The sequence below is a fragment of the Mercenaria mercenaria genome, chromosome 6 (assembly GCF_021730395.1).
Source record: "Mercenaria mercenaria strain notata chromosome 6, MADL_Memer_1, whole genome shotgun sequence".
NCBI classification, from domain to species: Eukaryota; Metazoa; Mollusca; class Bivalvia; order Venerida; family Veneridae; genus Mercenaria; species Mercenaria mercenaria.
In genome coordinates, this window is record NC_069366.1 from 16,041,579 (window position 1) to 16,056,837 (window position 15,259).

The 15,259-nt window shown below is 36.2% G+C and overlaps 1 protein-coding gene across 1 annotated transcript; it reads right to left on the reverse strand.

The window, feature by feature from the left end:
• Nucleotides 1-1,544: 1,544 nt before the first annotated feature.
• LOC123549554 (uncharacterized) lies at nucleotides 1,545-15,256 on the reverse strand. Its single transcript, XM_045337729.2, has 7 exons — nucleotides 15,100-15,256; nucleotides 10,432-10,607; nucleotides 9,835-9,901; nucleotides 8,639-8,703; nucleotides 7,178-7,399; nucleotides 6,126-6,326; nucleotides 1,545-3,805 (listed from the first exon to the last, which is right to left on the reverse strand). Exons 1-7 carry the CDS (start codon nucleotides 15,140-15,142, stop codon nucleotides 3,542-3,544), a joined length of 1,038 nt encoding a protein of 345 aa, XP_045193664.2. The 5' UTR covers nucleotides 15,143-15,256; the 3' UTR covers nucleotides 1,545-3,541.
• Between the last annotated feature and the right edge of the window lie 3 nt (nucleotides 15,257-15,259).

Genomic DNA, 15,259 nt, shown 5'->3' on the forward strand with positions numbered 1-15,259 from the left:
ATATCAAACTCGTCCAAGATTTCATTGAGGGTAACATTCTGACCAAGTTTCATTAAGATTGGGCCATAATTGTGTCCTCTAGAGTGTTAACAAGCTTTTCCTTTGATTTGACCTGGTGACCTAGTTTTTGACCCAGATGACCCAATATCAAACTAGTCCAAGATTTTATTGAGGGTAACATTCTGACCAAGTTTCATTAAGATTTGGCCATATTTGTGACCTCTAGAGTGTTAACAAGCTTTTCCTTTGATTTGACCTGGTGTCCTAGTTTTTGACCCCAGATGACCCAATATCGAACTCATCCAAGATTTTATTGAGGGTTACATTCTGACCAAGTTTCATTTAGATAAGGTCAATATTGTGACCTCTAGAGTGTTAACAATCAAATCTTTGACGACGGAAGAACGGACGGAGGACGGACACAGGGCATTCATAAAAGCTCACCTTGAGCACTTTGTGCTCAGGTGAGCTAAAAAAGGAAGAGTTACTACATTTATGTAAATATAAAAATAGAAGATGCTTTTGTAGAAAAAAGCATGTCTCCCCTAATGCATAGTTGTATAGGTAAAGTCAATGGGGACAGAAACGAAATTGAAAGAGACAATGATGACTGGCTGCAATTGTGATAATCTTTGTTTGTTTTGGGTTCAACACCGTTTTTCAACAGTATTTCAGTCATGTAATGGCAGGCAGTTAACCTAACCAGTGTTCCTGGATTCTGTACCAGTACAAACCTGTTCTCCGCAAGTAACTACCAACTTCCCCAAATGAATCAGAGGCGTGATAATCTACCTGCCATGTCCAATCATTCCACTAATTTTCAACATTCTGGGCCTAGTGTTTTCAAGTTATAAATTTGAAACGGTTTACCATGTTCAGGCCGCTGTGTCCTTGATCTTTGATTTAATGACCCCCCAAATCAGTGGAGGTCATCTACTCTGCATGTCTAATAATCCTATTCAGTTTGAACATGCTGGGTCAAGTGGTTCTCAAGTTATTGATTGGAAAGTTTTCCATGTTCAGCCCCCCCCCAGTGACCTTGTCCTTTGATGATGTGACCCCAAAACAATAAAGGTGGTCATCTACTTTGTAAGTCTTATCATCCTATGAAATTTGAAGGTTCTAGGTCAAATGGTTCTCAAGTTACTGACAGTAAATGGATTTCCATGTTCTGTCTGCTGTGACCTTGACCTTAAATGGAGTGACCCCAAAATCAATGGGGTCATCTACTCTGCATGTCCAATCATCCTATGAAGTTTCAACTTTCTGTAGTTCTGAAGTTACTGACCGGAAATGGTTTTCCATGTTCAGGACCCTGTGTCCTTGACCTTTAATAGAGTGACCCTAAAATCAATAGGGGTCATCTACTCTGTATGTACAATCATCCTATGAAGTTTGGGTCAAATGGTACTCAAGTTATTAATCGGAAATGGTTCACCATGTTCAGGCTCCTGTGACCTTGACCTTTAACAGAATGACCCTAATATCAACAAGAGTGTCAGACTGTCACAAAATACGCCCGTCATCGAATTTGGCCTAATTCAATTTATTTATTTATTTGGGTTTTACGGCGCACCAACACAGTATAGGTTATATGGTGCCAAACAGGACTACAAATTTTGGTTCCACATCTCATTTACATCGAAATAAAAACATGAGGTATGGAATCAAAATTTGCATACCTGCTGGAATCACAGAGTTACTGCAAAACCAAGTGTTAAGACCCTATTAGTCGCCTCTTACGATCATGCAAGGGTAAGGCAGTGTTTCCAATTCTTTTCATACACAGATTGTCCCAGAACCTTAGAGTGCCTGGAGTGATTTTGCTGGTTATCGAACTTGGCTGAGATACTATGCCCACGAACACTGTCACCAAGTTTGGTGAAGATCGGATGAAAACTATCTGACTTAGAAAGCAGACATGCTTTTGGACGCCTACCGGCTGTCACGGTTAATAAGGGTCATCTACTCTGCATGACCAATCATCATATGATTTATTTATTTGGGTTTTACGGCGCACCAACACAGTATAGGTTATATGGCGTCAAACAGGACGTTTCAACATTCTGGGTCAAGTGGTTCTCAAGTTATTGATCGGAAATGGTTTTCCATGTTCAGGCTCCAGTGACCTTGACGTTTAACAGTAACCCAAAATCAATAGGGGTCATCTACTCTGCATGACCAATCATCGTATGAAGTTTAAACATTCTGGGTCAAGTGGTTCTCAAGTTATTGATTGGAAATGGTTTTCTGTGTTCAGGCCCTTGACCTTGACCTTTGATGGAATGACCCCCAAAAACAATAGGGGTCGCCTACTCCATAAATCCTACGAAGTTTGAAGGTTCTAAGTCAAATAGTTCTTCAGTTATTGATCGGAAATGAATTGTGACGGACGGACAGGGCAAAAACAATATGTCTCCCCTTGTTGCGGGGAGACATACTTAACAAGTTTAGGTGTATTACAGTACTATGCGCTAGGTTCAAAATAGTACATATTCATTTGTATTCATGTATAACTAACACACACTATAAATGTGCACAAATGGAAATCTTTTTAACAATTGACTGTTGCTGTATGAAATTTAGTTATGAATGTAACTCTATGTACATTTGAAAACAATTTTCTACATTTGAAGTGAATACCTGAAAATAAAACATTTCAGTGAACCATGGCCATTGGATATCTTTTAAAAAGTGCATAAAGACCAGTAATTCCAAATCCAGTTTAGTACAGACAAGAAGATATCAGCTAACCTGGCGAGCCCTCCGGTACAGTCAAATCATATACATCTGAACTAAGACTCCTCTCAAATGAGCCTCACAAAAGATAAAACACATGAGGAAAACAATGTTCTTTAAACATATATTCATAACATTTCCTTTTCTTATGATACAGAAATTTTATAAATATTAATTTTATCACAGTAATATTTTGTCAATGCAACACGAATACTTTTTTGAGGTAGCGAAATACGTTTGATGAATCTTTTGAGCTAAAATGTACAAAGGGTTTATAAAGTGGTTTTGGTCAAAACGGCAATTTCGTGGGGATATGAATTCGTGGATTTCAACTTTTGAACATAAAATGAATGTGAATTTTACTTGTTCGTTGGGATTAAATTTCGTGGATTGACTCAACCACGAAAATTAGTCCCCTACGAATATTAATGATTTCACAGTATGTAAAACAGAATATAAGGTTTCATCATACATACTGAGCTACTTTTTGATAAAAACACCAATAACTTTTGAGACTTTAAATTCTGCTTGTATGTAATTAATTATATATCAACTTTATTTTTACAAAACAAATAGAACTTATCATCTAAAGTTAGCACCAGAAATATGTACCTAGGACATCCCAATTATTATAAGCTCGGGAACAATTACTACAGTCCACTTGGCAACTCTGTGAACAAATTAACAAATTGCTAATCGATGCTGAGACAGCATTGTGACATTTTTTTACAGGCAAATGCAGGCAATTTGAATTCACAATATGTTCTGGAATAAATAAAGAAGCTAAAAATATATTATACTATTATAATGAGCTTAATTGGTTTTTTCTAAACAAGTGCTGGGAAACTATCCACTCATTGCCATCTGAGTAACCAAACACTTCAGAACAAAATATGAAAAACAGTCTCCAGTTGAACAGTTGCTGGTCAGCATCTTTGCCGTAAGCTTTTTGTAGAATCTGCATCACTTTGTCCTTGTTTTGATCCAGTCTTTCTAACCACGCCTCTAACGTCTTACTGTAATGTTTCCCATTGATAATCCAGTAATCTTCTATCCTCACTCCATTCTGAAACATCCACATCAGAAAAATGGAAAAACAGAAAATAAACTAATACTCAATATACCCTGGAATCATTTTATTTTGTGGGAATGCTATTTCATGGTTCTGGCCTGTAAATGTAGACTGTACAAGGCCCTCTATAACTGCTGATGTATTGTAATGTCTGGACACAATGCATCTGACATTCTGTGGGTAAAATGGGTATAGTGGAACCTGTCTAATCCGAACATGCTCGGACCAAAAAAAAGTTCGGATAAGAGGGGTTTTCGGATTAGAAAGGTTTCTATTTTAGAATGAAACATTATGCTGTTTGTCACACATGAAGTGTAAATTTATCTTTCTGTTTACAGACTAATAAAAATTATCAAATTATAAGCAGCATGTAGATTGCTTTAGTGTAATGTAGATTTCATGTTAATTCAACTTCTAAATATCACTTGTAAACATTTTTTCACCACTCCTACATTCCCAGAAAATGTAATGATCAGATTTAGTACCACTTTCAGTGTTTAAATGAACAAACTGCACAAAAAGTTTTGCGGAAGGTACAGATTAATAAGGATCTATACATTGGCAGTACTTATTGCACGTATGTCTATTCTTACAAATTTCTGTTCAAACAAACTATCTGAACTTGCTTCTTTCACATCTGTGCTTATTGCATGGATCCACAAAGCAAAACTCTGACAATGACATGACTTTTGATTACCCCTACCAGTGTTGGGGCCTATTGATGCTGACACCTTTATAAAGAGTAATAGCTAAAATTGTAAACAGACTGAAAAATGTCAAAAGTGAGCAAGATTTACATCAGATACATTGACTAAGGTTCGGATTAGAAAGGTAGATTGTAATTAATGTAATTAGATATAAAAATCGCAAAATTTTGTTCGGTTTTCGGAGTAGAGAGGTTTCAGATTACAAGGGTATTTTTACAATAGAGAATGAATAAGAAACTAGAAATGTGTCCATGGGACTACATGACAAAGGACATAAATTTTTTCCTAGGTCAGGGGCCATAACTCCTACAATACTGAATGAATCCGGACGCGAAACCCCAGGTGCACAACCGCAAATGCTGACCAACATTCCTTTAAACTTTGGTGACTCTAGGTCAAATACTTTTGGAGCTACGCGCGACAACATTAAAATGACCAATTTTTAACTAAGTCAGGGGCCATAACTCCTACAAGACTGAATGAATCCGGACGCGAAACCCTAGATGCACAACTGCACATGCTGACCAACATTCCTGAAAACTTTGGGGACTCTAGGTCAAATACTTTTGGAGCTTTGCGCGACACAACATTAAAATGATCAATTTTTAACTAAGTCAGGGGCCATAACTCCTACATGACTGAGTGAATCCAGACGCGAATCCCCAGGTGCACAACTGCACATGCTAACCAACATTCCTGTAAACTTTGGTGACTCTAGGTCAAATACTTCTGGAGCTACGTGCGACACAACATTAAAATGACAAATTTTTTACTAAGTCAGGGGCCAAAACTACTACACAACTGAATGAATCCAGAGGCAAAACTCCAGGTGCACAACTACACATGCTGACCAACATTCCTGTAAAGTTTTGTGACACTAGGTCAAATACTTTTGGAGCTAGGCACGACACAACATTAAAATGACCAATTTTTACAAAGTCAGGGGCCATAACTCCTACATGACTGAATGAATTCGGACGCGAAACCCAGGTGCACAACTACACATGCTGACCAACATTCCTGTAAAGTTTTGTGACTCTACGTCAAATATTTTTGGAGCTACATGCGACACAACATTCTTGGAAGGACGGAGGACGGACAGACAGAAGGAAGGACGGACAGACAGGGGCAAATCTATATGCAGCCCCACAAAAGTGGGGGCATAAAAATGGGACCAAATAATTTGTTCAGTTCAGAAAGGTTTTCGGATTAGAGGGGTTCCACTGTATAATGTTTTTAAAACCAATGAAAATCATAAAATAAAAATTTGATACACATGCAAGACTGAAATATATTTCATCCATGGCTTGGCCACTCATGAGAAATATTACATATAGTGTTCACTCAGCAAAATATACTTCAATCTAACAATGAAACAAACAAATATTCTCAATATTATTTATTTCCAAAAAAGCAGCCTACCTAGAAAGTCTCCTCAACTTGTTAGGTATATGCATCATCAAAGACAATGATCTATGAGGCCAGAGGAAAAACTGTGTTACTCTACACTGGAGGTTCTACTGAGAAAAACGTACTGATTTTTTATAAAGAAATATGATTTACTTAACAATACTTAGATTGAAAATTCATGAACAAAGGATGCAAACCTGAAAATACAAATACAGGTCTACTGAAGGCATTGTTCCACCCGTGAAGAAGTTTTTCGCCATCCACTCTGTGTCGGACCCTGGCTTTGTATCAAAGGCGTATGGGTGAAGTTTATGACACAACACTTGTATAAACAGTTTCCCAGAGGGTTTCAACCATGAAGAGACTCTTTGCATCAAGATTTCATAATTCTTCATATGCTGTAGTAAGTGAAGCAAAAACTGAGAATATACATTGAGAAATAATCAAGAGTTTTTCATGTTTGCAATAAAAGAAATTACCTGATTGTGCATGAGGGTGGCAAACATAAAGAGTTTTCTGGCAATAGTGCAATCTTCATTGAATAAATTTAGCAGGGGCTTTGGCAGTCAAGTGATTAAGGTTGCTGACTTCAAATCACTTGCCCCTCGGTTCGAGCCTCAGTCGGGGTGTTGAATTCTTTATGTGAGGAAGCCATCCAGCTGGCTTACCGAAGGTCAGTGGTTCTACCAAGGCGCCAACCCGTGATAAAATAATGCACGGAGGGGCAACCAAGGTCTTCCACCACTATCAAAGCTGGAAAGTCACCATATGACCTTTAACTGTGTCTGTGTGACATTAAACTCAAATCCCCATTCCCCCCTAAATAATAAATAGCAAGAAGTTACAATAAATTTCAAAATCAAAATCTGTTACCATATTACCATAATTTATCTAGTTTTTCTCATCAACTACATATACATGGCTCAATTATCATGATCTGGTTTTAAAAGACAATGATGAAAATGAAACGACTGAAACTGTGTGTTATTTGCGACACAAGCACTATATGTATCTCACAATTATTATGTCACATCATCAAACGTCATTTGCTCATGAATAAAATCATTGCTTATCATTTAAGATGCACATTATTGTATCGGAAGGGTTGTGCCCTCTTGATATAATTCCTTCATACTCGAACTTCAAACGATGATTTTATTCAACAACAATCTGTGTGTGGGACTCATTATTTCTTAAACAAACAGGTATCATCACAACAGCACAGAGAAGAAGCAAATAAGCTGCGCACCTCAAACATTTCTATGGAAATTATCCTATCAAATCTTTTTGCTGTCGTGAAAACATTTGCATCTGCTGTGATGCACTCGAGTCGCCCCTGGTAACCTCGTTCTAAAGCTCGATCTTGTATCAGTTGTCTTTGTGTGTTGGAGTTTGATACGCAGGTGACAATACATCTAGGAAACTTCTCACAGATATACAGTGATAGTGATCCCCAACCACAACCAAGATCCTAGAACACAAAGTCAGAAGGAAAATAATCATTGGAAGTCCTGTGCCTTTGCTTAAAGTGCAGAGAAACACTTTAAGCAAAACCTAAGTGGATAAACATGTAATATAACAGAAAATACAGCTTTTGTATCATATTAAATGAAAACAAGATGATTAATGGCCATTAAAAGTATTCAATTTCAGAAGTATATAACTGAGTGCTTTAACTTTAAAAGAAGGAAATGGCTTCTAACATCTCAACACAATATTATGTTTATTTGAATCTGGTTTAACAATTGTTTCAAACAGTATTTCTGTTGTATAATGCCAGCCAATGACCTAATGAGTGTTCCTGTATTCTGCAACAGTACTGCCCCACATCAATCAGAGGTGGAGGCTGACAGAATGACTTCAGACACACCATCTTCTGTCAAATGAGCAGGGCCATGAGAAAACCAACATAGTGGCTTTGCGACCAGAATGGATCAAGACCAGCCTGTGCATCTGCGCAGTCTGGTCAGGATCCATCTGTTCACTAACAGTTTCTCTAATTGCAATAGGATATGAAAGCGAGCAGCATGGATCCTGACCATACTGTGCAGATAGCTAACCCACTATGTTGGTTTTCTCATGGCACGGCTCAAATTGTCACTGAAAACAATTGCCCCGCTCATGGATCTAATTCCTGACCTTTCAATTCATAGAGTTAACCCAGCCAGCAGCAACACAACATTTAGTAAACAATTTACAATGTACATTGAATTATCATAAATTAATTGCTAAAATGCACTGAAAGACTTTAATATGTCAACACTCAAGATAAACTCCAATAAAATATAAGTTTTTTCTTGATTTGTTTCTAAGTTTATTTCTGATAATATATGAGCCGTGCCATGGGAAAACCAACATAGTGGGTGTGCGACCAACATGGATCCAGACCAGCCTGCGCATCTGCGCAGTCTGGTCAGGCTCCATGCTGTTCGCTTTTAAAGCCTTTTGGAATTGGAGAAACTGTTAGCAAACAGCATGGATCCTGACCAGACTGCGCGAATGCGCAGGCTGGTCTGGATCCATGCTGGTCGCACACCCACTATGTTGGTTTTCCCGTGGCACGGCTCATATCATCTTTCTACCATTCCTAGAAATTTCATATCTGATATAAAAATAAAATAAAACAGACTTAATGACAGTTAAGAAAGAAGCTGTTTATCTTAGTGATGCAATATTTAAGTGTTTCTGTGTAAATAAATGATAAAATTACCAGAACTGTTTGTCCATCTTGTACACCTGCTCTTTCACATATTTCTTTTAAAGATAAATCTTCAGCTACACATGAAAAAAAAATGTAAAATGCATAATCCTACCTTCATAACACATAAACTTGAATAAGAGGTCAGAATTTTGAAATTTCATTTTTTGAGGAGATTAAGATTATCACATTCTGGAATATCCTACTTGTTTTGTATATAACCATAATCATATCTTTCACTTTCGATACAGAATACTACGGTTTTCATTTCCAATGATTATATTTAATATCAAATTTATAAAATGACCTTTTTGTTAAAGGTGGGTAATCAGATTTTGGCCATGTAACGGATTTGTTCGAAACTTTAGCATCTGATCATTTACACTCATTTATGTTCACTTAACACTTAATACAAATTAGATTTTCACTGGAGGTATTTTTAAAATTTCATTTTCCTATCCTGGTTGCCCAACCAAGATAGAGTTATTTTATCATAAGTATAAATTTGATAAACATACTTTGCCTAAGGAAATGTATAAATATTAGACATATTGTAATATATTTGTAAAATATTTGCATTAAAAGTTATGTATTTAGATGGAATTCATTAGAAACGCAAGTTTGAAAAATTATTATTACCTCCCTTTGCCTATCTTGGTTGCGCAACCAAGATAGATTGGAAATAAATGAATTAAGAAGCTACAGACAGCTTTAAAACTTGTATTTTGGTTCAGATTGTTCAATAGTTGATATGTCTATCAAATGCAAATGTAAAACTAGACATTGTATCGAAATAAAAAGAAATACCCAGCTTTTTATATACTTTCATATTAAAGGGGAGTAATTACAAAATTTTATAAAAATAATAAAATATACATTTCAAATAGGAATCTAACTCTATGTAATCGGTCTTTTTGTTCCTTAAATAATTCTCTACCAGAATATGCAAAAAGTAAAAAATGTCATTAGATGTTGATTAAATGTGACTGACCACCTTTAATCATGCTTTATGCAGTATTTAAGAGAAGGGGAACAAGGGACATTTATGGCATGATTTTTTTATATAAACTATTCAGTAACTTTTTAACAACTAAAAGTCCAAACAAAACATACTTTAATCATGTTTTTTTTTCAACATTATTAACTTCGTATTTCTTTTAAATTTGATATTTAAGTAAGCTTTTATTATAATTTAAATACAAATTTACCTTCTTCCAGTGTGTTAACGCCTGCTGGCCAACTGCAACCACTGTATTTCAACCTCTTGCCCAGAACCTGCAAAATGCATACATATATAGTACGTCATTTTTTTGTGGCATCAAAAGTGCTCTCATCTGATAAACATGCTCACAAAAATTCTTTAGAAACAAAAAGACTCAACCTTCATAGAATTAGTCACAATTAGCACTACTGGAATAAGTAACGGTCTCGGAATACATTTTCATAGAATATGTTGTAAGGTCTGCAAAAATTGGAAAATTTCAAACAGCCGAATTCCTTGTACTAAAGTGTTTTAAAAAAAAACTGAAATAATCAAGATGAATATCAATTAACTAGTAGAAGTCATCAAAATAATGCCAATGCCTGGATAAATGATCTTTCAAATGAGGTACACAATGGAAAAATGTAGCAGAATATTGAAACTGTTACTGTCCTTTCCCATGATAAGGTATAGTATGTATAATACAGGGGCAACCAATCTTTACTGGGTGCTACTCTAACATTTACCACTATTATTTCAGTTAATCACTTTCAAACTTAGATACCTGCATATATAAGAATACTAGTATTAAAGCCTGGTTTACCGTTAAGAAAAATTCTGATGGTACTTCATAATGTTGCTCATTAGCTTTTTCAGTCTCTATGGCAACAGGAGAATCTCTAAGCCTTTGGATAAACTTCTTCTTGAAGAAAGCCTGTTTCTCTAGATCTCCTCCACACTCCAGTTTCTGTATCCATGCTGAAAGGTTTGCTCTCACTCCTGGAGTACAAAAGAACATCGAAATTAATGACTTCTCCAAAACATCATAGAAATGAGTTTCCAGTTTTACCGAAGGCGGATTATCTTTAAAGCCTTTAAGATTCATGAGGCTGCCGATACGTGAATTAGTTGGACTGTTATCATTATTTTCAAGATTTTACACTGAATATTCATATATATTTAGTGAAACAAGAGGACCATGATGGTCCTGAATCGCTCACCTGCCCCCACATGAACTGAGTATGATGTCGTTTTTTTCTATTATTTGACATAGTGACCTAGTTTTTGAGCTCATGTGACCTACTTCTGAACTTGACCTAGATATCATCAAGATAAAAATTCTGATCAATTTTCATGAAGATCCATTGAAAAATATGGCCTCTAGAGAGGTCAAAAGGTCTTTCTATGTTGAGACCTAGTGACCTAGTTTTTGAGGGCAGTTGACCCGGTTTCAAACTTGACCTAGATATCATCAAGATGAACATTCAGACCAACTTTCATGCAGATCCCATGAAAACTATGGCCTCTAGGGTGGTCACAAGGTTTTTCTATTATCTGACCTACTGACCTAGTTTTTGAACGCATGCGACCCAGTTTAAAAACTGACCTAGATATTATCAAGATGAACATTCTGACCAATTTTCATGCAGATCCCGTGAAAAATATGGCCTCTACAGAGGTTACAAGGTTTTTCTATTATTTGACTTACTGACCTAGTTTTTGACCGCACGTGACCAAGTTTCGAACTTGACCTACATATCATCAAGATGAACATTCTGACCAATTTTCATACAGATCCCATGAAAAATATGACCTCCAGGGAGGTCACAAGAACTTTCTATTTTTAGACCTACTGACCTAGTTTTGGATCGCAGTTGACCCAGTTTCGAACTTGACCTACATATCATCAAAATGAACATTCAGACCAACTTTCATGAAGATCTTGTGAAAACTATGGCCTCTAGAGTGGTCACAAGGTTTTTCTATTATTTGACTTACTGACCTAGTTTTTGACCGCACGTGAACCAGTTTCAAACTTGACCTATATATCATCAAGATGAACATTCTGACCAATTTTCATCCAGACCCCATGAAAAATATTACCTCCAGGGAGGTCACAAGAATTTTCTATTTTTAGACCTACTGACCTAGTTTTGGACCGCAGTTGACCCAGTTTCGAACTTGACCTAGATATCATCAAGATGAACATTCAGACCAACTTTCATGCAGATCCCATGAAAAATATGACCTCTAGAGAGGTCACAAGGATTTTCTATCATTTGACCTACTGACCTAGTTTTTGACCGCAGTTGACCCGGTTTCAAACTTGATCTAGATATCATCAAGATGAACATTCTGATCAATTTTCATGCAGATCCAATGAAAAATACGGCCTCTACAGAGGTCACAAGGTTTTTCTATTAATTGACCTACTGACCTAGTTTTGGACCGGATGTGACCCAGTTTCGAACTTGACCTAGATTACATCAAGATGAACATTCTGACCAATTTTCATGCAGATCCCATGAAAAATATGACCTCCAGAGAGGTCACAAGGATTTTCTTTTATTTGACCTACTGACCTAGTTTTTGATGGCACGTGACCCAGTTTCGAACTTGACCTAGATATCATCAAAGTGAACATTCAGACCAACTTTCATGAAGATCTTGTGAAAAATATGGCCTCTAGAGAGGTCACAAGGTTTTTCTATTTTTAGAGCTACTGACCTAGTTTTTGACCGCACATGACCCAGTTTCGAACTTGACCTAGATATCTTCCAGATGAACATTCTGACCAACTTTAATAAAGATCCCATGAAAAATGTGACCTCTAGAGTGGTCACAAGCAAAAGTTTACGCACGCACGCACGGACGGACGGACGGACGGACGCACGGACGACGGACGCCGGACGCTGCGCGATCACAAAAGCTCACCTTGTCACTATGTGACAGGTGAGCTAAAAAGAAACATTTATGCTAAATATTCTTATTTTTTTATAGCAGAGCTACCGGCGCCACAAAGTGGCGCCGACAGCGTTGCATTAAGGTTAGACGTATGAACAAGAAAAGGAATAGAGAGATCTAACAGTGTATACTATCGAGTTGAAAATTCGTGGTACTTTTTTGGAATCGGTGTTGTTCGGATTTTTTCATGTGCTCTATGCACATAGTAATTAATCAATAAAGACGTCAGTAGACGCTTACTGTTTACGGTTGACAAAAGCGTCTCACTTACTGCTTTGAATATTGAATAAAAATGTAAATGCGCGTTTGATAATAAAAATTAAGAGCTAAATACATTTTGTACGAAGGAAAAAGAAATAAAATACAATATTTTCATTTTGAAACGACTTTCCTCATGCTGCCAATACCAAACTTTATTATATATACTTATGTTTGTCATGATGACGTCATAACTCCACAGCGATGTAGTGGTTAGCGAGTTCGCGTTGAAAACTAGAGGTCGTGAGTTCGAACCTCACCTGGACCAGATTTTTTTTTTTCATTTCCTTTTTTAATTTCAGTTTTTTTTTCTATTAATATGAGTTTTGAAAATATTGTATAACTAAAGTCATTCATGTGAAATTTAACAAGTGTTTAGTTTTGATGTCAGGCTCCAATGTAGTGCCTGTGCAGTAGTCAGTAGACATAACTTTAAAAACAAAAACAACTTTAGGATCAAAATATACAGGCAATGAACTGTGGAAAGCAAATAATGCTCCAATCTGACTAAAGTACTTGATCTTCTAAACGAAGATCTGAGAACGACCCATTCACATTCGTCTTCTGTATATTTTGGATTTCCAGTATTGCTATTTTTATTTTATCCAATCAGACGACATGTTCGAATGTCAAAGAGTAAGAAAAATGTGCAGTTATTCCAGGGCTCGAACCCAGGACCCCTCGCTTACAAAGCAAGAGGCCTACCGACTGAGCTAACCGGCTATCTGATACATTATGACATAAGAATTGTAAATATCAAAAGTCAAGGCTACAGGTAGATCTGCAAGATGTTGTAAGTTAGGCTCTAAATGGCTAGCGAAAGGGTCGTCAGAACGAGGCAATGAATAGGTCGTTCTCAGATCCTATGCGTAGCGTAATAGGATATGTACTTTAGTCAGATTGATAATGCTCTTCTCCCCGTTCGCATATATTTCATCCGTTAGCTTTAAAAACACTAACCAGAGATTATCTAAAAAACTAAAACTAATGGCGATGAATTATCAATAAACATCAAAAAGGTTCTTACTACCATCCCTATTTTATAGTGCCAAAAGATTAACCACAAAAAGCCATAGAAATGTTAATTTAGAAGTTTAGTAAATAAACAGGGTTTTTCGAGAATTTCGGCATACACTGTTTTTCTCAGGTAAAATTCTGATCATTAACTTTTAAAAATTGCTAGTCTTTTGGGTTTAAAACAAGCTTTGTACAGTCATGTAAATGATTGTAATTTTCCCGTACAAGGCGTCTATTATAGCAGTTTTTTGACTGAAAGTTGGACACAATCATTCTTCCTTTCAGAAAGAACCAAAATTTGACAATAATGACATTTAAAAGGATTACAATACTCATTTCCAGGAGTACATAAATTCTAATTTCTATTAACTTTGGAACTGAAACTTTAACTTTTTACATTAAGTCCTTATTGCCAAACATTCACACGCAAAGAGACAGAATTCCTTCGGCTATTGGCCTAATGAGATTCTGTTAGGTTTGAAGCTTTTCAATTTGAAGGGGTTATCATTTGTGACTGGTTTCCAGTACAATGTATAATAATAATTTAATATGTAAAATTGTTGATGCAGTACGTTTTAATAATGATAACAGAAGTTATTCAAATACGTTTTCTTCTTTATCTTGGTGCAGATTTATATCTATATCGAACTTTCTTTTAATTATATAGAGAATATCTTACGAGTATTTCACATGTCAAGAATTAAATTTGATGCAGTCTAAAACATGCATTCAGAAATCATGAATTATCGTTAATACTTATAATTTTAATAGATCTAATAGAACATAAACTTCCTAAACGACTCCATAATTCCAGACAATTCCAACACCACTCCTTTAATTTTAAAGGGGCACTGTGATTTTTCAGGGAGCTCTGCCTTTTAGGTAGCACCTAATTTCATATTATATTAACTACAACAAGCAAATTCAGTGAACTAGTATCCCCTGCTGAATGGAATATGTATATGTGCTATCTACCTTTCTTCCATATAGTCAAACCCCTGCTGGGACCTAGACTTTGTGCATCTGCTATTTATGTGAGCGTCACACTATCTATCTGCCATTGACATCAAACCCCTTACAGGACAAATTGTTTGAAAGATCTGAGCCAATGTACATGACAGATTCTAAGTAGGATGATATGCAGATAGTATTGTAAGGGAACACCTTTACTTAGATAAGGAAACTGAAAGCAGCTAAAAAAATACAGTCCAAATAAAACTTGTCTGACAGGAATTTAAGATCTTCTAATTACCGTTTCGTAAGGCTTCATCTGATGCCATGACCAAAATTTGCATAAAAACACTAAAAGAAATTTGTGTGTGCAAAGTGGTCAAAGTCCTTCTTTCTCTATGTTAAAATCCGAACATTTCCAAATGTGTTTACTTGAATGGTTTACAAAAGGGAACCAACGG

Coding starts and splice junctions, on each gene's coding strand:
- LOC123549554 (XM_045337729.2), bottom strand. CDS start 15,142: ATGCAAATTTTGGTCATGGCATCAGATGAAGCCTTACGAAACG. Junction 6,327..7,177: donor TTTCCATAGAAATGTTTGAG/GTGCGCAGCTTA, acceptor CACTTACTACAG/CATATGAAGAATTATGAAAT. Junction 3,806..6,125: donor ACCTGTATTTGTATTTTCAG/GTTTGCATCCTT, acceptor TGGATGTTTCAG/AATGGAGTGAGGATAGAAGA.